Genomic DNA, 27870 nt, shown 5'->3' with positions numbered 1-27870 from the left:
ACGTTCCCGTGTCACGGTACCAGGCCCCGTGCCACGTCAATTTCCCCCGTGACGCGGTGGTTTGGTTGCCTGCGCGACGATTCCAGTTTTTTACGCGTTTTTCAAATTGCGATAACTTTTGATCCGTAGCTCAGAATAAGGCATATAATATATCATTGGAAATATTATCAAGTCTAATTTCCAACCCAATTGGAATCAGGTCAAAATAATTTGCATATTTTAAGATATAGTCGTTTTAGTGGAAGGGTGTTGTTTTTAGGCCGAGTTTAGTGTTTTGCTCATATCTTTTTCGTTACAGCTCGGACTTGGGCTTATGATATATGGTTGGAAATCTTATTTAAAGCCCTATCCAACAAAATAATAATTGGATCAAAATTGTATATCCATAAAATCAGCTTCTCTCGGTTTTGCGATGTGGACACGAAAAGTGAAAAATAGGTTATGGTTTAGGGAAATGAGCTAGAAATTGGATTGGTTCATGAAATATATTGGATAGAACATGGATCTAAGCACTCCAAAGATTAAATACTCAACCCGACCAATAATGGCGGTGAAAGGTGTTCATCAACAGGTTTGGTTTTGGAGAGACATTTTTAGGTGTCTACAGCGTGGAATGTGAGTAATTAATTAATTTAATTACTCTTATTTTATTTTAATATTTTGCTAGTATCATGATTAACACTACTAGAAAACAGCCTGTTTCCGACGGAATAATTACGTCGGAAAAACCCCAAAATCCGTCGAAAATAGGTTGTTCTGACGGAATTCCGTCGGAACGTGTTGTCGGAAAATGGTTTGTAGGAAAACGAACCCTTCCGACGGAAAATTCCGTCGGAAACACTATTCCAACGGAATTTCCGACATAATTCAATTCCGTCGGAAGAGGTGTTCCAGCACCGGATAAATCCGTCGTAAATCTCCAACGGACACAATTCCCTCGGAAAGTTGCGACGGAAAATCCGTCGAAAAATTATTTTAAAAAAAGAAGAAGAAGAAAAAGCATCCACCACCTTTACCACCAGCCCAAACCACCAGCTACCACCCTCCCACCACCAGCCCAAACCACCAGCTACCACCCCCCACCACCAGCCCCTAACCCGTATCACAAGCCCACCCCTAACTCGTATCACCAGCCCCCCTAACCCGATCCACCACCCACACCCGCCCCCACTAAAATCCTTACCCACCTAACCCGATCCACCACCCACACCCACCAGAACCCATCCCAACTAACCCTAAGAACCTCAACCCACCTAACAGACCCCCTAATCGAACCCACCCAAACCCACCCACCAACCTAACCGACCCCCTAATCGAACCCACCAGAACCCACCCACCTAAAACCACCCAATTAGATCTAACCGAACCGATCTCCTAATCGAACCCACCTAAAACTCACACACCCAAACCCACCAGCCTAAAAACACCAGCCACCCGAAAATAATTAAAAAAAATTGAAATAAAAAAAAAAAACCACCACGGCACCAGTCACCCCCACCACGGCGCCACCAACCGAAAAAATTAAAAAATAAACATAAAAACATAAAAAATAAAAAAATAAAAAAAAGGTCGAAAAACATACCTTAATAATATAAATTGGCTTTGAATTGTTGAATTTGGTTTAAATAGGCCAAATTCGACCATAAAGAGTCTAGATCAAGACTTTTTATGGTCGAATTTGACCAAAAAAAACCATTAATTTATGAAATATACGAGAAGCACTACCGCGTTACCGCCACACCACTCGCCGCCACATCATTCGCCGAAAAAGAAAATAGAGAAAGAGAAGATAAATGAGGAGATAGAAAGAGAAATAGGAGATAGAAATGAGGAGAAGGTAGAATGAAATAGAGGAGATGACTAGAGAAGAAGAGAGGAGAGGAGAGAGAAAGAGGAAAGGGTTAGAGGGAGGCGCATAGTAGAGGAGAGAGAACAGATGGAATAAAGAATTAAAGGGTAAGGAGTGTCGGTTAGGGTTTATAAAATAAAGGACATTTAAAACAAAAAATGTCTTGCGACGGAATTTTCCGTCCGAAATTTTGAATTACGACTAAAAATTCCGTCGTAAAGTACATATTTTCCGACGGATTTAAATTTTGTCGAAAATTTTCGACGGATTATTTAAATCCATCGTAAATTTTCGACATAAATAAAATCCGTCGAAAATATCGAAATTTATGACGGAATTATACGTGCGTCGGAACGAATCCGTCGAAATAGGCTATTTTCTAGTAGTGTAGGTTATTTTATATTTGATTTGACTAACGTTATTACTGTAAAATTGCTTCCAATATTATTGTTTATTCTATTATTATTATGATCACCATATTGCATGTTTAAAGGGAATATGTAATTGAAAATCACGCCTAATAAGATAATTTGGACAACAGGTTTAGGTTCCTTTTTAATCTTATTGTTTAATCAAGTGATCACTAATATTTTAGAATTATGTGTTGCATTAATATTCAACCAATTTAGCATAATAATAGTTTGGAGCAAATTGAATATTTTGTTTGTGTGTCTTTGAGATCGAAGGAATCACTTTTCACTATAAGAATCGAGTAGAGGCCAATACGGGTGAATGTGACTCCATGACTCACTTCGTACCATATCATCATCCCTGATCCTCCTTTTGTGGTTCCGAATCATATGTAGTTAGTAATCTCATGGATTATGAATGGGGGGTAACCTTCACGGGTCAATAGTTGTTGCCTATCGTTGTCCCTGTATTCGTGGTTTCCTTTTATGATCCGTGAACGGTTTACAAGTTCCTTAAAAACTTGTTGGCGGATCCCTACTTTCCTTGTCCCTAATCGTATATGTCAATTCCCACTTCCTATGAGTGCCAAGCATATTCACAACATGTTTAACGTAGGCGCACTTCGTCCGACGCCTACAGTTAGCTTAATATAAAAAAGTCGAGTTTACCAAAGATTAATAAGTGTTTTTTTTTTCTTGCAATTCACCACTGAGAAAATTTAAAAATATAGTATTACCAAAGAAAATTTCTCAAAAAAAAAAAAAAAGGTCAAGGCGGCCTAAACTTGGACTTCGAGCCCAAAAAATCTACTCAAATCCGAGTAATTCTAAAAAAATCTTAATATACACACGACAAACTATTACTAATTTAATCAATGTTTAGGGTAAAAATACCCTAGACATGTGGACTAATCAGGTTGTGATACATGTCATTCTAGGTGACCCTCAAAATGAGCTAACCAATAAAAGATACGCGACATAGGAATAATTAGGGAATATGGCGGCCTTCATGGACCCAAATCCCGAAGCACCGTAAACAATGTTATTAAAATCGCGATTCAGATCGTAGAATCGTACGATTCTACGATCCTAATCCACCTAAACGATGTAAATCGCTGGTAGAATCGTTATGTTGTAGAATCGCTCATAAAATTGGTAGAATCGGTACCGATTCTACGATTCTATACCGATTCTACCGATTCTACTCCTGCAAAAAACCTGATTTTTGGAAACCCATAACTTTTGATTCCGAAGTCGGAATTAAGTTTATAATATATCATTGGAAAGCTCTTGAAGTCTACTTTTTGATAAAATTAGTTTTGTACCTATATCATTTATATATTTTATGTTATAGAGTAAAGAGTGTAAGGGTGTCATAGTTGAACCTAACTTTAGTCAATGACTTACATATTATTCAATCTAAATCATAATAAAGCTTATGAAACATCAATTTCAATAGCTTTTAAGATTCCATCCAACCATTTAAATTTTATGGGCATAAGAATGTATTCATGAGTCTCATGCACTCAACTTTGGGCATATAAAAAACACTTTTATAACATGAGTTTGTTGTAGTTGTCATTCTTTAGCTATCTCGTTAAATGAACTAACTTGACACTTAGTTTTCTATCTTTATTGTAATTTTTTTATTATGCATGGGTCTAGGGAAAATAACTTTACGAGTCAACAACATTATTTTTTTCATAATTTAACAACAATTGTCGTGTACTCTCATGGTTAAGAATGTGTACCAATAATCCGACTTTATAGTTTATAGTGTATTGTTTGAGTTATGCGCGTGCGAAATTACTTTAAAACTATTTTATGTTTGTATGTCAATATTATGTTATTAACAATATATATTATTATCATTCTCATTGCTATAAAATTATGTATGTAGTCATTTGTTACATTTTGATGCCCAATTTTACATTTTGGTAGAATCGTACGATTCTACGATTCGATTTTACCGATTCGATTCTACCCCACTCACCGATTCAAAGTAGAATCCCGATTCTAATAACTTTGGCCGTAAAATAGCACGGCCCAAACTCCTAGGTAAAATGACCTAAGAAAGGGCACATTCCTCTATGCCCTATAAATAGGAACTATAGACACCAAATTTTGATCCTACTTTTTTTTAATTATCACTAATAATTATCTATCGTTTTTTTTTTTTTTTTTTTTTTTTTTTTTTTTTTTTTTGCAAATAATTATTATTATTTTGCTAAATATTTTTATAAATTTAATAACGTTTGTTTTATTATTTAAAACGAAGGAAACGAGTAATAATAATGATTTTTATTCATAGTTTCCAAAATACATGTTACAATTTGTACTTCTAAACTACTAAATTACAAAATATTGAAGTATAGCTAACACTACATGTATTTTTACCCTGCTCCACCGAAGTAATTTTAGGGCTTTACTTGTGGATTAACAAGTAAATTAATACAACTATTAGAAGGACCACTAGCCCCACAATGTACATGAAGTACACCCTTTGTTTCGGGCATTTTTTGGATAACCCGAAAGGGGGGTATGGATTCCCACGGGAGACAGATCCGGGACGCAACACTCGTACGGCCCGAACACCTACAAAACAACGGAACTCCGATTTACCGGAGATCCGCCTCCGACAATCAAGTTAGTGACCGGAAAACAGAATTTTAGAGAGAGAAAGTAGAGAGAAGTGAGAGCTTATTTTGGGCATTGTGCCTTTTGGAATTGTGTGTTTTCTCTCCATCATGAAATGATGGGGTATTTATAGGAAAATGGGAGATCATGCTCCTAGGGTTTCATAACCTAGGAAGATTGGCTGCCCTATACGTGGTTGACACGTGTATTAGGGTTTCCTTCATGCTAGGCATGTTTCCTTAATGGGCTTTGAGCCCTTCATTTTCTGATACCTCTCTTTAGGCCACGTGTCATGCTCTTATTGGCCTTTATTTAGCTAAGCAGGATGCCACGTGTCGGCTTATAATCGGGCCACTTGTTGGCCTCTCATTTGTCTATAAAAAGGGGGTAAAAATACCCCGAAACACCCTTATCATCCTCATGTCTTCCTCAAAGGTGAAGACAGACTGATCTTCTTGGTTTTCTTGAAACATGGTGGCCGAGTTTAATGGTGGTTTTTTTGTTTGGTTTTTTCGGGTAAGGAGGAAAATGGAAGAAGATAAGAATTAAGTGGCGAGTGGAAATTTTGGATAAGGGTAATTTCTTTTTATAGTAAAAAGTAAGTATTTTAGACCATATTTCTATACGTATATGTATAATAATCGTATAGTATAATGTACAATATTTTTTTTGTCTCGCCAGGGGAATGTGTCATTTTCTTTATAAACAAGCATTGTTTAACCCTTTAGAGTATAGTAAATATATTAATATGTTCACTTAGACTGTTAGAGTACTTTTTTATTTTATCTAGTGATTTTTTGTGATTTGTGCACTACTCTATTATATGACCAATTTACCTAAGCTATAAAGTCCACTACTCTAAAGACTCATGCCCAACCAATATAGGGAAATGACAAACATCCCCACACCTAAATGGGTACTATATGTTGTAGTGCTAAAGGGACCTCCTTTTATGTACGCTTGTTATAATGTCTTTGTCTTTTTGTCCCACAGTTAATACTTGATTCGATAAATATAAGTTCGGACCAAACCCATCGATATTTAGCTAAGGATAATTGAGTATTGTATGGACGATAGTAAAAGGAGAATACTTGTGGGATGTATGAATACAACACGTAAGTTTAATTTATGAAAGGCAACTCTGCCATACTTTCATCACTAAGTCAGTGAGATCATCTGCAATTCAAGTGAAGGAGCGTAAAATAGGGATTCTTATTTTCCCTTGTATGCATTTGAGTGGTTATGGAGTAAGCTCATGTAGCATTTTTGTTATGTACTCCATTGTTCAACCATTTGCATTCACTTGAACTCATTATTGACAATAGAGCATGTCAGAAACCGTTTTGGTTTGTATTATTACTTCTAGCAAAAATATTGGATCTTGCCCCTGGTTTCAGTTATCATATTTCTTTTTTCTTTTTGTGTTTTTATTGTTGGAAATGCATGTTGCTGACATTCCTTTTGTACAAGTATTTCGTTTTTTTTCCTTTTTTTAAAAAAAAAATAAAATTATTATTATTATTATTATTATTATTATTATTATTATTATTATATTATTAGTATTATTATTATTATTATTATATTATTATTATTATTATTATTATTATTATTATTTTTTTTATTATTATTATTATTATTATTATTATTATTTATGTTGTATATCTTAGTCTAGTTTTTGTGTATTCTTTCGTCAATTTTGATAAACTTTTGTTAATAGTGAATTAACGTTACCTTTTATTTATCCCTCGCGGTTAATATTGTATCCGATAAATTTCAAAACACTAATTAGAACAACTGGATTTCATATGCGTCATATATTGTATTTTACTATTCAAACACTATTTGACACTATTCAAAATAGTAATTTCCTTTACATTTACTTGATTTGTCGACGTGAATTTGGTCTTCCGTTTTATTTGTTATTCTGTTGTTTTAATCTAGTTTTGTATCTTTTATCTTTTTTTTACGACTATGATAAGTATAAATTTGTGTTTTAGTAGAGTGAGGCAAGATAAGAGTTTTTTTTTTTTTTTTTTTTTTTTTTTTTTTTTAAAGGTCATTCGGTCAAGGGAATTTTTTTTTTACTCTTCACCACCTTAAATTTATGTCACATGACTTAATATTGTATGATGTATTTTCACGTTGACCATGTCAATCTTGTGATTTTATATGATTTACTTTACTTTATGTTTTTTATAAGGGTTATTATTTAAAATGCTTGTATTTATAAGGTTTTGTCGTATGTTTAGATGTTCTTGGGTAAATTTATATATACTGTCTAATAAGGGCAAGGTTTTTTTTTTACTCTGAAATATTTTGTCCAACCCTATTAGTATTATAATCTAATGTCTTTGCGTAACTTTCGAAGCTGACATCTCAAAGCTGATATTTATTTTATAAGTGTTGTTTTAGTACCTTGGTGAGTATAATAGTCACTAATTAAATTTAGGCACCCTGTTATCGTATACCATGTGATTATTATTTTTGAGTTATGACATGACTTGGTCATATATTTTCTTTTTTTATACACCATGGCATTTTAAAACCTTTTTATTATGTGAATATTAGAGTTGATTTTATTACGGTTTTCTTGATTTTTATCAGTTTAAGTGTTGCAAAACAGATTAAGTAAGTTTGTTACATATAAAACGAAAGAATTTAATATCAAGATTCGCATTATTACCAAAATCTTGATATTTACCAAAATAATCCTTGATTTTAATTTTTTTTAATTTACAAATTAATCCCTTTATTTTCCTATAAATACCCCCCTAATTCTCAAGTTTTAAAACACCAAAAAATTCCTACAAATTCTCTCTAAAAAATTTTCTCCTCTAATCTTTGCTTTAACTAAAATCTCTCTAATTTAGCTTTATTCTTAAATTATTAGCTTATTAAAAGCATCTTATAATTAAGTTGATATTGTTATCTTTATTGTTATCATCTTTAATTCCTATATATAAAAAAAAAACACAAAAATATTTCAAGTTCAAGCTTTATTTTCTATATTATCCTTGTTAAAAAATATTAGTTTAATTGCTTAAGTATTCCTAGTCTATATTAAAAAAAAAAAAAAAAAAAAAAGGTTTGTTTCTCAAGATTTAGCTTTATTTTTCAAGTTTATTTTCTCTAATAAAAAAATAAAAATAAAGTTCTTTAGCTTTATTTTTGCATTAATTTCCTTTAATATCTCAAAACTAAAAAAAAATCACTTAGTCTCTTTTATTGCACTTTAATTAAGGAGTGATCATCTTTTCATCCTTGATAAGTAAGAAGGGTTAAAAAATTGCTACATCTAGTTCGAGGTATTATCTTTATTCCTTTCTTAATTTCCTTAATTATTATTATTATGCTAACTAATGTGTTTGTTTTCATGCGATGTTACCAATAGGGGTAATGACGATATTAGGTGCTAAATTAGCCCTAAATCTTTCATTACTCCACATTAGAAAGCCAAGCCTATTGGTGGGTGAGGTGATAGGTTACAAAGAGGGGGTTAATTGCATTTTGCATCACATCTCTTTATAATACATTTTAAATATGAAAGGTTAATACATTCACGTGATTGCCTAATATATATTTTAAATAATGATTTATTTCTTAAAGTGAGCTTAAAGACCTAAGGAATTAAGAGTTTAAGCAAAGGTTGTTCAAGAGTAAAGAATTATTTACCACGTCCCTAAGATGGCCAGTGAAGTAACCCTTACAACTAGAATCAGTTCCATTTCTTTATCTCAAGTGATAGAACTTTTCAAGAGCTTTCCAACCATATCTCACAATAAGTTTTTCGATTTTTCTATGATTTTTAATGATTTTTTTAGTTCAAGCTATCAAAGAGATGAAATATGCACGTTTTCCTCTTAATTGCTTTTTAAAATTGTATTAATTTCTTTTTAAGAAACTAATGGTGGTATGAAACCTATATTACACTATATTATATATATACTCCTTAACTTATGAAGTTTTAATTAAAATATCTTTAATCTTATTTAAAAAATAATTTTAGAAATAAGAGTTTTAACAAGCCTTAATTCTAAGTGTTTTTAAGAAACTTTAATCTTATTTTAAAGAAGACTTCATAAATAAGAGCCTTTAACTCTAAATTTCGTTGTTTTAAAAATCTTTAATCTTACTAAATGATATCTTAAGGACTTTAATTTTATTTCAAGATGACTTCAGAAATAAGAGTTTTAGCAAACATTGTTTTCTTTTATAATTTCATGAACCTTTTTATTTCAAACCCTTTTGTAACACAAGAATGAATCATAACTTTGCTTGTTTATTTCTAATAATTAATGATAGTTAATATAAGGTTATGGCCTTATTTCCAAACATGAGATTAAGATTAATTATTTAGTTGTATAAGGTTGTAACAATTGTCCATCTCCATAAAAATAAGCTTATATCCCGTCATAATTACCCGATGGATTAATTGATAATCGGATATGATTAAGTAGTTTATTGTTCCCTTTTATTTGGAAGTAAGGCCTTGACAGGTGTTGTGTTTTATTTGGTCAATTCCATTAAGCCTAAACACATAACCCTTAAAACCTTACAAAAATTACCCTTGAGCGATTTTAAACCCAAAGTGAGATTATATAGTGAACCCTTACAGTTTCACTCCAAAAAAAATACCTTGACCCACTTAAAAGTCGTCAATCGGGACGCTTGAATTGTCTTGTTCAAAAGACATTTTTGGTGATCACTAATCGGGGTGATTTTCCTCAACCAAGGTGGTTCATTTTACTTTTATGAGTGAATCCGTTAAAGATCACTAATATCACACTTACAAAAATGACATTTATGTCAATAACCCAAATATAAAAAAAAACCCAATGGAATTGGTTATTTAAAACATGGCATCTGTCTGAACTACGAAGGTTTTGATCCGTGAGTGAATTCAAAATCTCACTATGATCAGTACGCAGTGCAACTTTGGTGCTCAAACCTACCCTATATTATTTTTTTTTTTTAATGTGGTTTACATGTCTTAAAACTTGATTCTTAACAACGCAATAGTAAGAGCCCATTCCTTAGAACGGAAGGGAAGACGAGTTCCAGACATTCGATTCTCTTTATCTAAGCCCCGAACCCTGTGCCTTATTTCTTTTTATGGAGTCAACAGTTGATTTTTTTTATTGACTGTTTTAAAATCCGTCCTTATTCCGATAAAAATAAGGTGGCGACTCTAAGTCTTTAATTATAAGTCTTATTAGACACTTAAGTGGAACCTTTTATAGACTAATCTTTGTCCACTAAAAACCAGGTACCACAGGAACATTTAGTACCATTGGGGGACACAATAAATTACTTTCTCCGTTTTTAATAGTTGCAACAGTTCCCTAAAATAGAAATGTCATAATACTTGCAATTTACTATAAATGGAAAGTTATTTTAGGGAAAAGATGTAATATTTCCCTTATTTAAAGAACATTGCATGGCCCACTAAATTACACTCATAACAACCATACGCCTCATTTTAAAGTGTATTATATCATGTGAACCCCATATTTCTTAATACCGTGAAAAGTGTGTGTTGCAATTATTAAAAAACGGAGGAAGTATGAAACTTAAATAAGTCATTATTTTCAAACGTTGTTCATTTGTTCTTACAACAATGAAATCATCTAGATCTCTAGATCCGAGAAAAGCTATTTTACTTTAGGCATTTACTTTACTCCTCTTGGTACTAACTTGATCGTCAGAGCCGTTACTCCGAACAACCGGAGCTTTCGTTGTTTTGCAGGTACAGGTGCCGACATATATATCCAATCAAGGAGTTGTAACTCTCCCGCAGGATACAAACCTCGAAACAACCTACATACAAAACTTCACCCTTAAATTATATTAACATCCTTTTTATTAAATTTTTGTTAATAATTACATCTTTCTTATTTTATTATACCTATTTTTTTTTTATTTTTATTTTTTATTTTTTATTTTTTTTATGGGAGAAACAATTAACACTCAACACCATCGTCATTCTTATTTATACCTAATTTAAGGTTTTTTATTTTTTAATAATTTATTATTAGTAGCTTATCTAAAATTTAAAATAAAATTATAGAAACTAGAAAATTAAAACTGACAATGATAGCAGATACATCATATGTCATTATATGAACACAATTTGTATATATATATGTATATATTATTGATTTTAAACTTAAATCACTTTTCAATATGAACACAATTTGTATATACATTATTGATTTTAAACTTAAATAATTCAAAATTAAAACTGACAATGATAGCTAATATATCATATGTCATGTAATATATTGATTTCTTCTCATTTCATTCCAAATTTCCAATCCTATTCAAATTATATGTGACTCGCATTATATTACGCCCAAACATATCATGCTCCATCTCGTTTTTTTGACTCACTTTTCATTTTGATTTTTTCCCCCTAGGCTTGCCCCTTTACCATATTCACACACTCTTAGATTTTAATTTATTCACTTATTTTTTTAAAAAAATTCTTTAGTAATTAGTATACTTTATTTTACACTACTCACATTTTTCTATATTTTCTTAAATTGCGTATTTATGGTAAATGGATAAATATAAAAGAACAAAAGTAATTCATATTCCACAAAATATGAATGATGTCTCAATTAAATGATTCATTATTTATCTTGATTTATTTATTTATTTATTTTTTATTATATGTGATATAAAAGATAAAGAAAAAAAATACTAGCAAACCTTTCTCACTATGGAATTTCTAATGCATTGGTAGAGAAAATGAAAAATAAAAATGGTTTATTACAAGCTATAATTTCTATACTAATCGTATCTCTTACTAAATGACTATCTATCATGATGATTGGTGATTATCATTCATGCACCAAGACTTTTAATATAGTAAATTCATCCTTTTTGACTTTAAACCCCATGACCATTTCACAACCAATCTAATCTAAACTTACTAAAAACAAATGATAACAACCACTCTAAACTTCCCAAAAAAGACAACACACCTTCTTGGAAGGTGTCTCACCTTAAGAATTTGACCAAAACAGAGATCGACTACTTTATTCCCATTTCTCTCACTCCTTGCATTTTAAAGTTATCCTCTTTAATCTAAATACATATACTAGTATTTACATATACTTCACCAAATTAAAGCGTTTTAGTCGTCTCTCTTCCTATTATGTCAGTATTACAAAGTAAAACTCTTCTATTTAACTTTACCCTCGGCGGACTAGTTTATGTCGGCTTTCTTTAATTTTAAGGCCTGTTCTAATTAACTGAACTGAATATTTTATGAGAGAAGAAAATTAAGAATTAAACTGAACTAAAAATAATCTGAAGAGAACAGACCCTTAGTTCCTTTTTCTTACATTTACCCCCACATTATAATTATAATACATTTTTCTAAGTGTGCAGGTTATAACCATAGATTTTTTTTTACCAATAGAGGTAGTACATAAAAAATTAGAGTATATTCTTAAAGCATACATTTTTTTATTTTTGAAATATCTTATACTACCCCCATTTCATATTATTTGTAACGATTTGACATTAAAAGGGAGAAAAAATGTCTAATTATTGTAAATACTATGAAACAAAGTAATATTAAAACTACAAGTCTCGGATACACAATAACATTTTTTTTTTTTTAACAACTATAAGAATATAATAACCCTTACCCATTTTTTTTTTAAAGAAAACTTTTGACTATAATTTGTTAAAAAAAAAAAAAAAATAGCTGGCAATTCACACGAAAAGGTATACTCAGTCATTTACCACATCCATTTCTCCTTCATAAGGGCTTTCCATTGACACCCTCTTATTTTTTTTTTACCGCTTTTCATTTTTTTTTCCCGTTTATTTTATATTTTTCTCTGTTTTCTCTCTACTCTCTAGTCTTTACTTTCTCTCTCTACTCTCCACTTTCAACATCAATGGCGGCTTCTTCTTCTGTTGCTAACGAAGTATGGCCACCTGGGTTCCGATTTCATCCAACTGATGAAGAATTAATCCTCTATTATCTCAAACGCAAAGTCTCTCGTCGTTCTTTGAAGCTTGATATTATCGCTGAAGTTGATGTTTACAAGTTCGAACCTGAAGATTTACCTGGTACGTTTTTTTGATTTTCATGCTATGATTGTGTTTCTTTTGTTGATTGTTCAATCTTGGGGTTCTTGTGAAATTTGTTGTTTTTGGGTATTTCTTTGATCTTGTTTCTTTTGTTGATTGTTCAATTTTGTGAAATATTTGTTCAATTTCAGTTAGGGTTTATTTATTTATTTTGATTTATTATTTTTTATGATGAATCTTGATTCCATTTAGGGTTTGATTTTTTTTTTACATGATGAATCTTGATATCATTTAGGGTTTTTTTTTGTTGATTGTTCAATTGTGGGGTTCTTGTAAAATTTGTTGTTTGTGGGTATTTCTTTGATCTTGTTTCTTTTGTTGATTGTTCAATTTTGGGAAAGATTTGTTGAATTTCATTTAGGGGTTTTTTGTTATTTTTTTATGATGAATCTTGATTCCATTTAGGGTTTATCTTTTTTATTTTTTAAATGATGAATCTTGATATAATTTAGGGTTTTTTGTTGTAAATTTACGCGGTGTGATGATCTTGTTTCTTTTTCATGATTATTGACTTTTTAATTTTTTTCGATCTATGTGATTACATGGAAGATTTGTTGATTATGGATGATTCTTTGTTGATTCTTGATTCGGGATGTTGACCTCTTATTTTGTTTTTTGTTTTTTTTTTCCCCTAAATTTGATTAGAAACTTAGCCATTAATTAATTTGTCTGATTGTATTTGAATTATGTGTAGGGTTTCTCATCTTGATCGGAATTTATGCGATTTGGTGGGTATTTCTTTGATCTTGTTTGTGTTATGTTGATCTTATCTTGAATTTGTATCTGGGGGTGATGGTGTAATTGACCGAAATGTCTAATATTGGATGTTATCTTTTATAATGTTTACTAAGAAATATAGTGATTTTGTTACTCCGTTTTTTTTTTATTTATTGTGGTGTAATTATGTGTAGGCTGTAGGGTTTCTCATCTTTGATAGGTTTTAATTATTAGATCACCTCTTAGCGGAAGTTATGTGACTTGGTAATGTTGTTTATGTTATGTCAATGAGATCTTGAATTAGTGCTTGCGTGTGTGCGGGGTGATGGTTATCTTATATGTTGTTTACTAAAGATTGTAGATGGTTCATAGGTTTAATTTTAATAACATGACAAACATCTGTTGCAGTGCGAAAAGTCATTTAGCAATACTGCTGCTATTTCATCTAGTTATGAGAATAGATTAGTTTTCATCGATGTCATGGTTTGACTGAGTTTGATGATATCACTGTTTTTGCGCACATTGTTAATAGACTATTGTTTAAGTCATGAATTTCTTGTGCATTGAGCTACTGGTTATTAATAGGACATTTTGTAATTTGGGTGCAGGGCTATCTTTACTGAAGAATGGGGATCGGCAGTGGTTCTTTTTTAGCCCCAGGGATAGGAAGTACCCAAATGGATCAAGGTCGAACAGAGCTACTAAACAAGGCTATTGGAAAGCAACCGGAAAGGACCGTCCTATTACCTGTAATGCCAGGAATGTTGGTATCAAGAAAACTTTAGTTTTCTACCTGGGTCGTGCTCCTACTGGCAAACGCACAGACTGGGTTATGCACGAGTACGTATTAGAGGAAGATGAGTTGAAGAGGTGCAAAAATGTTTACGATTATTATGTGATCTATAAGGTCTTTAAGAAGAGTGGTGCAGGTCCTAAGAACGGTGAGCAGTATGGAGCCCCTTTTAAGGAGGAAGATTGGCCTGAAGATGATTACTCTAAAAGCACGTCCAACTGCAACGAGCTCTATACTGCCGAGCAGATGGTCAGTATTCCTCCAATTGATATTTGTCAGAATGCTCAGGTAGATAATTCAGTGAATGACATTGATGAGTTTTTGAACGGTGTGCTTAATGAGCCCGCACCACTGCCACTAAATGATGACGACGACTTTGATCAAGCTCTGTCTCAGGTTGGTTGTGTTTTCCATCGTTGCTGATTTTTAGTTGTGAGGGTTGTGAGAATTATCTATAACGTATTATCAACTAAATCTAATGGCTATTTGGTATAATTTAAAGATTAAATAAAAAGAACCTAGCCTTGTTCCATTTATCAATCAGCCCCCCATTTTGTCTCTCCTACTCTCCTCCCTATATCAACGTAAAGCACTAAAGTTGCCATGGAGCTTCAAAATGGCGCTAGAAATCCTTTGACTTTACTCTCGCTCCTTGTGTCTGTGTTTTTTTATTATAAGGATTTAATTATAAATATAATTGCTGAAAATCTATATGGACCCGTGTGATTAGCATGTCAGGTACACCTGCAAAGATCATTCTCATTTGGCTTGATAATCACACACTATATCAATTCTCATTTAGCACTAAACCTGAATAGTTTGTTTAATGTATATGTTATTATAACCTAATGTACTTGTTACTGAATGTACCTTAGCTTCTCACCATAATTATAGCATAGCTTGGCTTTTGAAGTCTGCTTTTTATTTATTTTTATAATTATTATTTTTTTTTTTTTTTATATAAATTTTATGCTGAAATTGCGTGTTATTTATGTTTCAGTTTATTGGTGAAGAAGAGCATAGTTTGGTGACGAACCAATCGTTTGAAGAAGTTAGTACCTTTTTCCGAGGAGATGATTTTATCGAGATGGATGATCTTTTCAGTCCAGGACCTGCCCAAGGCCTTAGTACATCACTTTCACTGCCAACTAACGCAGAAATCTCGAGGAATTCACATTTTAGAATGGAAGATGGGGAATTTACACTTCAGAATTCACAGCCTACTAATGGAGAAATCCAGGGGAATTCGCACTTCAGAATGGAAGATGGTTTGGGTGAATTTGATTTGTATTATGATGCTGATGCCATATTACATCAAGTGGCAGCTAGTGATCCGACAGTGCCTTATCAATACCATGGGTCACATTCACAAGTAAGTGAATTAGCTAGTGAGACGTGGACTTATGAGCCGAAATTATGCGTCGTCAACTCCACAGTACCATCCACAGGTACATACTCGCAGTTTCCATGCTAACACTTCAACCTAGCATGATGTATTATTTTAAGTAGATAGACTGGATTTATATACTTTTGACCAGTCAAACTAACCCTTATGAGTCAATATTCATTTAATCATTCAATTGGGTGGAAAATTGTTGGTGTTTTCTGTATAGTGAAATGGAGATTGAATGTGTTGTACATGGTGGTATGTCATATCTAAGTTACTATCTAGTTAGATTTTGGGGTTGTTTGGTAAAGAGAGTTTGCCAAAATGTTAGCTTATTTGATCAAAATCAGCTTATTCAAATTAAAATCAACCTCTACTTATTTCCTTAGTTAAAGTTGTCTCAAACCGTTATGTGTTTTACTCCTTTTTTCCTTTTTATTTATTTCTTTATTTCTTTACTTTTAATACCTTTTTCCAATCTTTTAAACTCTTAAATTTAGTTTGTATATCCTAGTTGGTTTTTTCGCTTTACACATCTTTTTCCGCCTACTTACATTCAATCAATTGTCTTGCTATGCTCGGTTCCTTGTGACGATTCTTGTTAGCCGTCCCCAAATTATTTTGGAACTAAAGCTTTGTTGTTGTTGATCAGCATAGAGGGTTGGCTGTTTAAAAAATATATTTTCTTTTGGTTGTTTGGTAAAGAGCTTTTTTTATGAACTTAGTTTTGGAGCTTTTTCAAATAGAAGATTTTACAATAAAAAGACTATTTTATCTTAAGTTATTTATGTTTACATCTCATTATCAATATTTTCAATTTATCATGTCTTCACACTCACAGAAAGTTTCTATTTGTCATTTCATACTTTTAAGCAACAAAATAACTGCTCTTTATTATCTAATTTTATCACACTTCTTTTCAAACAGTTATTTTACCAGCTAATCAAGTTTCTAATATAAACTAGTCAAACCTGTTATGGCAACTAGTTATAACATACTTCGTTTTGTTATACTCGCTTACTATTATAGTTCATATTCATTTTTTGTTTTATTCATTTTGCATTGTTCTATATTTGACTTATCCTTATTACCATCTTATCTCCTGAACTCTACAATATATACCGTTCCACACACTCTATTACTTGATTTAACCTTTTTTTTTTCTTTTCACAAACCTATCTTTTTACTTTTCTCTTTTATTTATCTCAACTGTCATACACCCACTTACATTCTTTAAATGTGTGCTTATAGTACTCTATATAGAACATAAATGAACGGAAGGATTATCACTTTTCAATTTCTTAACCTTTTCCTTTAGTTCATCATTCAAGTGGTGGAAAATTCAAAGTTGGTTTTTTTTTTTTTTTTTTTTTTTTTTTTGTTGGGCGTGGGTGTGTGTGAAATGGAGATGTTGCTTGTAATTGATTGGTTCAGAAAGACTAATTGTTGCTGATATTAGAGGTTTTTGGGTATGTCCATCAGGTGTTGTATATGATGGTATGTCTGACTCGAATCAAAAGCAAAATCAGGAGGCTGAAAGTTCTCAATCTTGGTCTTCTTTATGGTCATTTGTGGACTCCATACCTGCTGCCCCAGCATCAGCGGCTGATAGCGCCTTGTTGAACAAGTCATTTCAGCGGATGTCTAGTTTTAGTAGGTTAAAGATGAGTTCTAAAATCATCATACCTGCAGTTTCAGGTAGTATCAATAGTAAATCTTTGAGTACAAATGCAGGAAGAAGATTGAAAGGATACTTCTTTTTTTCGTTTTTGGCTGCCTTATTTGCTGTAGTATGCGTCTTTATTGGCTCAAATGCTAGTGCCTTTGGAAAATTACATTGTCGCATGAAATTGTAAAACTTATTTTCCCTTGGAGCCCTCATAATTGTATGTATGTGTGGGAACCGAAGGAGAATTGTGAGAGTAAATTTGTAATTTACAGTATTCAGCAATTGCTGGAGTTATTATACATATGGTTGATGATTAGGCAAATCTGAATATTAGGAAAAACCATTAATTTTTTTTAGCTTGCTGTCTGCTGAACGAGAAAATTCAAGTTTATCACTACGATGGACTTGGTATGTTTATCAAGGGATATGTTGGTCTTATATTTATAAACTGTAGTGATAGGTTTGTCATTTCACAGATAGGTTTTTTATTTCACAATCATGTAAGTGGCATTCAAATAATAGTCGTTAGTTGGACGTTGCATTCTTCATTTGTGAGTAATAAACTTCATCTTCTTCCCCGGTAATAAAAATTTTAAACCCTCACGAGTAGCTTCAATGGAGACGGACAATAAACCCTACCCTTAAGGGTTAATCATGCCCTTTACTTCTTCAATTTTCATAGGGTTTTCGGAATATGGCAGTGAAATGGACGGTTCACAAGCAACTTTAATGGAGGAGATTGATATATAAGGGGAAATGCAACATGATGGTGGATATGGATTGATTGCTCATTAACTTTGTTTCTCAAGGTTCTTTATGGGTATTTGACTTCATCGTCAACTTCCTTCATTCCTCCATTGTAGAATGCAGAAGGTGGCTCATTAGCAACTCTAATGGCAAGAATTAGCTTGTCATGTCATATAAGCTTTTAAGCTAATTATCACTGGCTAGTAGTTTTTGTTGGATAGAATATACATGAAAATAGCTTAATTGGTGTTATTTGCATTTTAATTTTGACAAGTTTAATTCCCAAGCTAATTGAGTTTTCTAACTCCAATGGTCAAGCTAGTAGATAGGAAATTATTGAAATCGCAAGCAAGTCCCTAGCTACAACCATTGGAGTTGCTCTTATGGGTTTCATACTTTCATTCATTTTTTTTTTTTGGAGAAAAGTAGGATCTTTAATCTATCATCTACGAGCCATCAATGACATCGGATGGGCTATTTTCTTTGATTTCTCTCTTCTTTTTAAGATATTTTTAGGATGAAGTTATTTAACACGTTGAAGTAACGACGTTAGTAATAGGAGGAAGTACATTTGAAGGGTTATGAGACAAAATAAAATGTCTCACAACATAAAATGTCTCACAACATAATAGAGAGAGTGAAAAAAGGTGAGGTAGGGCCCACCTTTAGATTCAGAAATGATTTCACGTGCAAAAACGACAAAAAATATTGGGACCACAACTACTGAAATTATATTTTGTACCATTGAGGATTTTTATAAGTATCACTAAAACCGCATTGAGTACCACTGGGAGTGTATTTTGTACCACTGAGCTGTAATGATATTATTTGACAGCCTAATTAGACATTTGAACTTTTTTTAAATACCACTAAAACTATATTTTGTACCATTGAATTTAAAATGACAAATTTTAAATCCCGCATGAAATGACCAATTTACCCCTGCGAGACACTTCTAAATCTCTCTCAACCCTCCGTTTATATAACCTCTAGCAATAGGTCGTCAGGCGACAACTGGCGAAAACAGGTCAAATATGTACCAAAGTCCCATTTGGTTAACAAAGGTGATCAAGTTGGGCTTGCTCTTGCTCAACTTTGGGTTCAGTGTATGATATATTATTTGAGTGAAAAATTCATAACAAGAGTTGACTAAAATGGGAGGCTTGAGTTTGAGCCTCAGCAAATATAGAAAACTCTTTTGAGAGACTCACCCACTATAAGCCAGGTGTGCTACCTGGGTTGAATCCAAATGTAGTCGAATCTAAGATTCGGTGAACCAAGTGTACTTATTAAAAAAGTCTTCAAGGAACAGAAAAATACTACTATGTAATACGACTTTTACTAGACTTGGCAAGGATAGGGAATACCTTATTGGGTCATTTGGTTCAACGTACGAGTATTGAGTGGAATAGATTAAAAACTAGGGTGTATTTGTGGTATAGATTGAAAACCTCATGTTTGGTTTAATCATGGAATGGATTCTACATCCATACCTAAGGATTGGCTAATTTTAGAATACCCAATCTTACCCATGTTTTAATTATTTATCATAAATCAAACACTTTTAAGATGTTACTTAAATATACGGCGAAATACAAATACTACTATGCAAACTAACAAAAAATATATATTGTCATTATAATTACGAGTAGAATAACATGGTTGAAAAAATAGTTGGAGTCATATGAAATTAACATTCTGAATTATTAACTCAAAATAAATAAATAAATAAGTAAATAAAAAGTCCATAAAATTAAATGAGAAAAAACTACTAAACTAGCAATTCCCTAGCCGTAGAAGAGGGTAAACTAGCAATTCCCTAGCCGGAGAAGAAGTGTTAGTGTTCGCCGGAAAACATGAAGATGTGGGTAACTACGGTTGCTTGATACTTGAGCTTTTCTCTCTTTACAAAGCTAAAAGATAACTCCTTGGTATGTCATTAATGATTTTGAACTTCAAAGCCAACATCATAGTGTTCCACTGTTCTTCCTGGCAATAGCGCAAAGTATCTTAAGATGACAACAAACCAGAATTGGTAGAATATGGGAATGGTTTGAACAATGTGGTCAAGCAAATTTCCTTATAATTCATAAACAATAAAATTCCTTTAGTCATGCACTAACTTTTACAACTGTGTTTAGTTTTCTCATATGATTAACCACTATTCAGGACCAAGGTCTTCGACGTTGTCAGGATCCTCGGGAGAGGCTTCCTCTGGGAAATATCCTTCGCCGTTGAACATTTTTTCAAACATCTGCAAACCAGATATTAACAAAGTTAGCACACTCGGGTTTCAATTTCCTTCAAATGGAAGCCCAAGGGAATTCCCATCTTGGCACAACATTGCAAAAGCCCAGAGAACAGTAATTTAAGCAGTGAAGAACTGAAGATATTACTGCAATCATATAAAGGCCAAACAAGGTCTAGTTGCAAGAAATTGTAGATGCATCTTCTATAGTTGATTTGCACAAGTATCACTGCACAAAATCGAGTTAACATACCTTCTTTGTAGTGTCAATGAGGTTATTATAACTTAAATTTCCATCAGGAGAGGGACTGCTGCTGATAGTAGACACTGATTCCTGCAATGAAGCATGGATACAAACTAATTGTCACCTATCGGAATTTGCTCAAAAACCTTGTTTAAGTATCATGATAGATAAAAGACACAAAGCAACAGAAAACCAAAATGATCAACTGCAGGCTTTTATAAAACTTAAAACATATAAAGAGAACAATGATAATTACCCATCAAATCTATACATATCTATCTTGTGCATATCCAAATATCATTCACAGGATAATAGGAACAAAAATTAGAAGAGCTACAACGACCATCACAACCTTGAAACTTGCAAGTTCCCTAACTGTAGTAATACTTAAATAAGTAAATGCAAATATATTTCGCTACTCAGAAGAAATGCTGAAGATGCTACTGAGTACTGACTACAAAATGACTAGACAACCAAAAAAAAAAAAAAAAACGAATCCCCAAATCTCTAGCTTATAACCACAGTTTATTTACTCCAGAAGCACGAGACATACTTAAAAGATATAGAGGGGGAGAAGAGCATTCTAGTCTCATATCAGCCATCATGGTTGATACCTACCTCACTTGCTCAAAACCTTGATGTATTAATCAATGAACTTCAGAAACATCCATCAATTATCAATCTCATACCTACCTCACTTGGCCAAATGCTTGATCTCAAATCAACGATCCGAACAAAAGCATCCCACCACACAGCATATCTGTTGCAAATGAAACCTCCCCCCCCCCCCCCCCCCCCCCCTCTCTCTTTCTATACCCAGCACCAGCAATTATCAATCTCATGCTCATCACCCAAATTATCTCCTCTATCCTTGCCTCCATCTTCTATTATTGTGGCCATTCCTCCGCTTACAATAATAATAAAAAAGGGATTGCCTTTGTAAGCCTAGGCAACAACTGTTCTCCCCTATTTTTCACAGAAAAGGGTTGGGGGACTAAGAAACATGCATCAATTGCTAGCCTGTTACAGCTGCACTTTCTCTCCAAATGGCTATTGCTTTACATATATAATTTAGGAGACAGCTTCTCTAACAGAGTATCAGCCTTTGACTAGTGAGAGCAAGGCTGCATGTATGGGGTATGGGTCTCCCCTGACCATGTCTAAGTTGAGAATAACAAGCACTAGTACCTGGTGGGCGGTCTGCGTAATAATCCAAGCCATTTTTTGCTGACTTTAGCAAAAGAATTTCATGTTCTATGGGATAAAAGAAAATTAAGGAGGATCATCCAAATGACATGAACAATGAAGAATCCATTAAGTTGGTAGAATATATAAACTATTCCCACAATGATGTGAATTCCGCATTGATCCAATAAGAAATGACCAGGACCATAAGGACTGGATAGGGCATTGAACAAGAACGACATAGCACACAGGCACCTTCATGAGGAATAGCCTTGAGCAAAAATAAAAGCCATGAGCTTATGATTATCCAGTCATGGTATACCAAGAAGTTTTGCCAGTATTGCCACTACTAAATATAGCTCAATCTAAAAGTTGCAACACAAATGAATGCACTTCCAGAAAGTATGACTTGGTTGAGCCTAAAGAGCAGGAAAATAGGTAATAAAATCACCAATTTATCTTTTCATTTTTCTTTAGGTGGGTTATAAGGGAAGCAATCAAACCTCTATAATTTCCTGGACATATAAGGCAGTCCACACCAATGCTGGTTTTTCCTCTTCTGTAACTGCACTCTGATCTACTAACTTATCTTCAGGAATTTCTGGAGCCTTTAACTCAGAGCTTCCGGATGTAGGTTGCTCGAATAAAGTATTAATTGCAGCATTTAAAATTTTCTTCCCTTGGCTGGCATCATCACACAAAGTAGAGAGGTGCAAAACAAACCTGTTGAACAGGAAGTATGCAACACGAGTCATTTGCAAATTCCTTCTTATTTCTTCCACATGTACATTGCAATGAAGATACGGAAGGAAAGATTAGATCAGACAGACCATAAAACACATACAAGAACACAATGGTATTCATACGCCCAACATTTTTAAATATCTAAGATTATTAGTTAGCAGAATCAGAGATGCTACACATGTCTCTGTCCCAAAAAAAAAAAAAAAAAAAAAAAAAAGAAGAAATGCAAATCATAGACAAGTTACAACTGGTCTATATCTTAGATAAACACATATATTTTCTAAGATTGTCCAGGTTCTCAAATTTCTAGTAGGAATGTAGGATTATCATTTCATTTGCAGAATGAGAGGATGCTATAATACATTCCAAGAAACAAGAAGAAAAAAGCATATAATTGACTGTTTTATATTGGCATCCATCACCCAAAAAAAAAAAAAAAAAAAGAGAGAGAGAGAGAGAAACTGGTTTCCATTTTCTCAACAGTCCCTGATCTCACTATTTGCTAGTGGGATCAAAATTTGACTTCGAATGTCTATCACAGTTAAGGTGTGGCATTACCAATAAAAGACCACAAGCAATCTCATAAGAAAAGTTCTGGAGTCAGGAATACTTTAAATAGAGACAGACAAAGATTTGTTGGCTTCCAAACTTACATGCCCACGGGGCACACTGCTGAATTGCTGCCCAGTTGGAGAACCCGAACTGATGTTGTCTGCTCAGCGTACAAAGCTAGAGAAATAAAAATAAATTAGTAAGCTTATAATCCCCCCTAAAACTATATATAAGAACCAAATAAGGCATCTACAAATCTTACATCTGGGAGGATATACTATTACAAGGTTTGAAGCATCTGACTTCAATGATGTTCTAGTAATACATATTCCCCTAGCCACCTTTTTTATATCTCTTGGGATGGAATTTTGAGAACTTCCTTGTAAACCATCCGGCTTAGACAAAGTCAAAGCTTGAGGAACTACAAATTGTGGGTCAATAAGCAATTGCTGACTCAAGATATCCTGACCAGAAGCCAATCTAACACCTTTATAAAGACCACTACCCTGCAGTATCAACAATATAAAGTAAACTTGTCACATTATCTGGATATATCCTACGTGCTATGGGGTTGAACAGCTATTAACAATCACATTTCACACCTTATCTGCAAGCAAAGCTGTTACTGGCATTCTTAGTACCTGTAAAATTTAAAAAGAAAAAAAAAGGCTCAGTAGAAGCCTAAAATGATAAAAGTTCACCTTCAGAAGAGAATTGCATCAAATTCACCATGTTAAAACAAGAGAAGAATATTAACATGGACATGAAATGAATTCAATTTGGTTTCATGGTAATTCAACAGATTAGGAATCTAAATGAAGGGCAAAACATCTACAAAAATCTTAATAATATCATCAAAGCTGGTCAATGAATGATAAAATTATTGCATAATTGCAAGATATTAGTAGCAAACTTCATCACTCAAGTGATTTTAATTGTCAGCTTATTATAATTTCCCAGCCAACATGACTTTTGAAGTTCCCTCTTAGAATGGAAAGCCAGCTCCTGGTTATACAGGTTATAAAGATAAAGTCTTTATACAGATGAAGTCTAAAAGTAATGCTCACACACAAGGCCATTAAAGGGGAGGGGGGGGGGGGGGGTGCTAGGCAACCATTCTCACTTACACAGTTTAAAAGAAGTTTTCTTGGGCTCTTGGCCTTACCCATACAAAAAGATGTCTTATGCTTATTTTATCCCTACACATTTTCAGAATAAGATGTTTTCATTATACTATAATAGATAGCTGACTACCATTCACAGCAAAATATTTTAAATAAAAATAAAAAAGATGGGAAAGGCAGTACTTTTGTTACATTTCAAAAAGTCACAAGAGTATTCTATCGAATCGGAAGGTCCACTCCTATGTCAAAAAGGAACGAAACAACACATGTAGATGGAAGTAAAACAATGATTGAACCAAGACAAGACTTTCTAAGTAATTCTCTCAGGCACCTACATATATGCATCCTTTGACAGCAGCACGACGGCAGAAAGCTTGTGGCAACTCTCCTTGGCCATACATAGGATATAACATAGCACCTGGGGCATTTGGGAATCTTAAACAGGATGGGAAGATAGTTGACAGGTAGATAAACAAAACTTTAGCCTTTGTCAATTTCAAACAGAAAAGGAATAAGGAAAAAGGAAAAACTATATGAATATCAATAATCATGTTAATATAACAAATGCTCACCTTCCAATGGACGAGTGATACAGAGCCAAACGATTAATCCCATCCTTTGTCTTGAGCAGATCTTTGCAGACTTCTAAATTTTCTTGGTCGTAATCTGCAAGTGCTATGGCGTACAAGATAATCCTATGAGATAAAAGTTAAAGGTCATTAAGTACATTGTATAGACAGACAAGCAAACATATCCAATGTTGAATCAACTTCGACTAATAACACCATCTTACATAACAGTAATACGAAGCATGAGTAACTATTACAATAAAAATTAATTTAAATCAATAGTCTTGTACAGTTAGCTTAAAGGTAAGAAACAAAAAACAAGGAAACGCAAATGGATAACAAAAAATCATCACTGCAAAGTGACAATGGTAAGGGGCAGAGGAGATGAGAAGATGTACCAACTAGATTGATTATTTTGAGCTTAAAAAAATGGTACTGCTATGAAACACGTGAATCTAGAGGACAAAAGGGACTTAATCTCCTCTCAACTAGTCAACTTCTTGGTGAAGTTTAGTAGAAGTTCATCATGTCTAATTAAAATTACTAGCCCTCGATGTTTATATTTGGCCCTCCACTTCTTTCATGAGAGTTTCTAATCCGCATTCTCTTAAATCTCCAAACTTGGCTCACAAAACTTCCCTGCTTAAAGTGTCTCAACCATCAACGCCTAGTCCTCTCCATTTTAGCCTGAAGTGCTAAACCAAAGTTACTTTTTCCGTATTCAATCAAGTCTTAACTTTACTTTTATCTTCTATACAATGCACATCAAATGAAAAATTTGGACATTTCACCCTGATGATTGACTCTAATCTTCCCAGACGATTCCAGATCACCAATTCAATTTAATCCGAATTTGAACTACATTCTATTTCTATGATTCCCTAGCCAATACTTTCTACTGTGATGATTAGCTCAAATTTTCCCAAACAACTTCAAACATCAAATTCAATTACACAAGAATCCTAGCTACATTCTATTTCTGTGATACCTTAGACAACACTTTTTACAGTAATGATTAGCTTTATTCTTCCCATATGAGCTCAAAACATCAAATTCGATTTAACAAGAGTCCCAGCTACAATCTACTTTCTACAGTAATTCTAAAATTCCTAGACACCGCATTCTACAGTAATGATTAGCTCTAATCTTCCCTGATGAGTTCAGGACATCAAATTCAATTAAACAAGAATTTTAGCTACATACCTACATTCTATTTGTATGATTCCCTAGACAACACTTTCTACTGTAACGATTACCTCAAATCTTCCCAAATGAGTTCGGAACATCTAGTTCAATTTAACAAGAGTTCTAGCTAAAATCGATATCTATAATACCCTAGACAACAATTTCCACTGCAATGATTAGCTCAAATCTTCCCAAATGAGTTCGGAACATCTAGTTCAATTTAACAAGAGTTCTAGCTAAAATCTATTTCTATATCATAGACAACAATTTCCACTGTAATGATTAGCTCTAATCTTCCCATACAAGATCGGAACATCAAATTCGATTTAACAAGAATTCTAGCTACATTCCATCTATATGATTCCCTAGACAACACTATCTATTGCAATGATCAGCTCTAATCTTCCCAGTTCCCACATGAGTTCCGAACATCAAATTCGATTCAAAACAAATTCTACCAACATTCTAGAAAATAAAGCAAAGATATTTTCAATTTAAAATCACAATAATAAAAAGATGAATTACCATTTAATCTTCTGATTCAAAGGATTGTTATTCAACCGAAACTTATTCAAGAAATCAATAAAAGGACTCTCCAAATCCTCCTCGGAAATAACATCTTGACTCTCCCCACCCAAATGCTTCTGAACAAGCTTAAAAAACTCCATTAATGTCCGCTTCTCAATCAAACTCAAGCTCTTATCCTTAAAAATGGCGGCCCTCGAACCCGGAACACTCGAAAACCCCTTCTTCTCAACATCATAGATCAAACTAGCATCAACACCCTTGAATTCCAAATAATTATTAACCCCAGATTTCAACAACAAATCAATGGCGGAATCAGCACAGAACAAAACCCTAGGACCCGAAACATCGAAATAAAATCTACGAATACAATCACCCAATTCCGCCGGAAAAGGAGGGATCTCAACATTGGAGTACAGAGACTTTGAGGAGAGAGAAACGACGTCGTATTCTTCCGAAATGGGAGGAGTTTGAGGTTGAAGGGGAGGAGAGAGAAGGTGAGAGGAGAGTTCGGGAGGAGAGAGAGAGGAGAAATGGGAGCCATAGAAGGGGTTGGGGTCGAGGTGGAGGACGGATTTTCCGGCGGTGGAGGCGGCGGCGGCGATGATGGATTGAGAAAGTCCGGTGCCGATTATTGTTATGTCGAAGTTGGTTGGATCTACCGGAGGGAATTCCGGCGGTGGTTGTGGTGAAGAAGAGTCCGACATGGTGGTTATTGGATGAGTGAACAATTGGAGTTATTTTAGAGACTAACAGAGTTTCAACAAGTCAACTTTATTTATAGTTTTGTGTCGGTTAAGGTATAACACTTAAAAAAGGTTCTCGTAAAAGATAAAGGTAAAAAACTAACGAACGTTTCGAGTTGTTGAATAAGATAACTTAATTAAATAATTAAAACGGTTAACTTTAACTTTTTGGTTTTAAAATTGATTAAACTAGGTTAGATCTCGTGCCATGCAATGGACAGTTATCTACAATTATATATTAGTCGAGTAACGAGTAATAATAAAAGTATGTGATACAGTGATTTTTTAGTTGTAGCTTCTAATACACAATTAAAACAAAAGTAGGCAAAAATCTGAGCTATATTTTTTCTTATTATAATACATGTCACAATTTATTTTACAAAAATGATTTTTGGTTTATAGTAGTCCAATTTTTTTTAGAAAGATTTGT

The 27870-nt window shown here is 33.3% G+C and overlaps 2 protein-coding genes across 3 annotated transcripts; one reads left to right on the top strand and one right to left on the bottom strand.

The window, feature by feature from the left end:
* Nucleotides 1-12719: 12719 nt before the first annotated feature.
* LOC145635842 (NAC domain-containing protein 17-like) lies at nt 12720-17893 on the top strand. 2 transcript variants are annotated; one of them, XM_081687209.1, is made up of 4 exons: nt 12720-12984; nt 14331-14911; nt 15516-15963; nt 17385-17893. In XM_081687209.1, exons 1-4 carry the CDS (start codon nt 12810-12812, stop codon nt 17756-17758), a joined length of 1578 nt encoding a protein of 525 aa, XP_081543335.1. In that variant the 5' UTR covers nt 12720-12809; the 3' UTR covers nt 17759-17893. The 2 variants fall into 2 exon arrangements, with proteins under 2 accessions (XP_081543335.1, XP_081543336.1); XM_081687210.1 differs by having other exon boundaries at nt 17362-17656.
* Nucleotides 17894-20350: 2457 nt separating this feature from the next.
* Nucleotides 20351-27425, bottom strand: LOC145635840 (rab escort protein 1-like). The gene is made up of 9 exons (XM_081687207.1): nt 26695-27425; nt 24988-25110; nt 24751-24850; nt 23894-23932; nt 23554-23797; nt 23393-23468; nt 22499-22718; nt 20820-20900; nt 20351-20572 (listed from the first exon to the last, which is right to left on the bottom strand). The coding sequence occupies exons 1-9, from the start codon at nt 27399-27401 to the stop codon at nt 20480-20482; spliced, it is 1683 nt and encodes a 560-aa protein (XP_081543333.1). The 5' UTR covers nt 27402-27425; the 3' UTR covers nt 20351-20479.
* Between the last annotated feature and the right edge of the window lie 445 nt (nt 27426-27870).

This window comes from Chenopodium album, chromosome 6, assembly GCF_948465745.1.
Source record: "Chenopodium album chromosome 6, dcCheAlbu1.1, whole genome shotgun sequence".
Lineage (NCBI taxonomy): Eukaryota > Viridiplantae > Streptophyta > Magnoliopsida > Caryophyllales > Amaranthaceae > Chenopodium > Chenopodium album.
The sequence above is the reverse complement of the archived record's forward strand: the minus strand, read 5'-3'. Positions and strand labels throughout refer to the sequence as shown.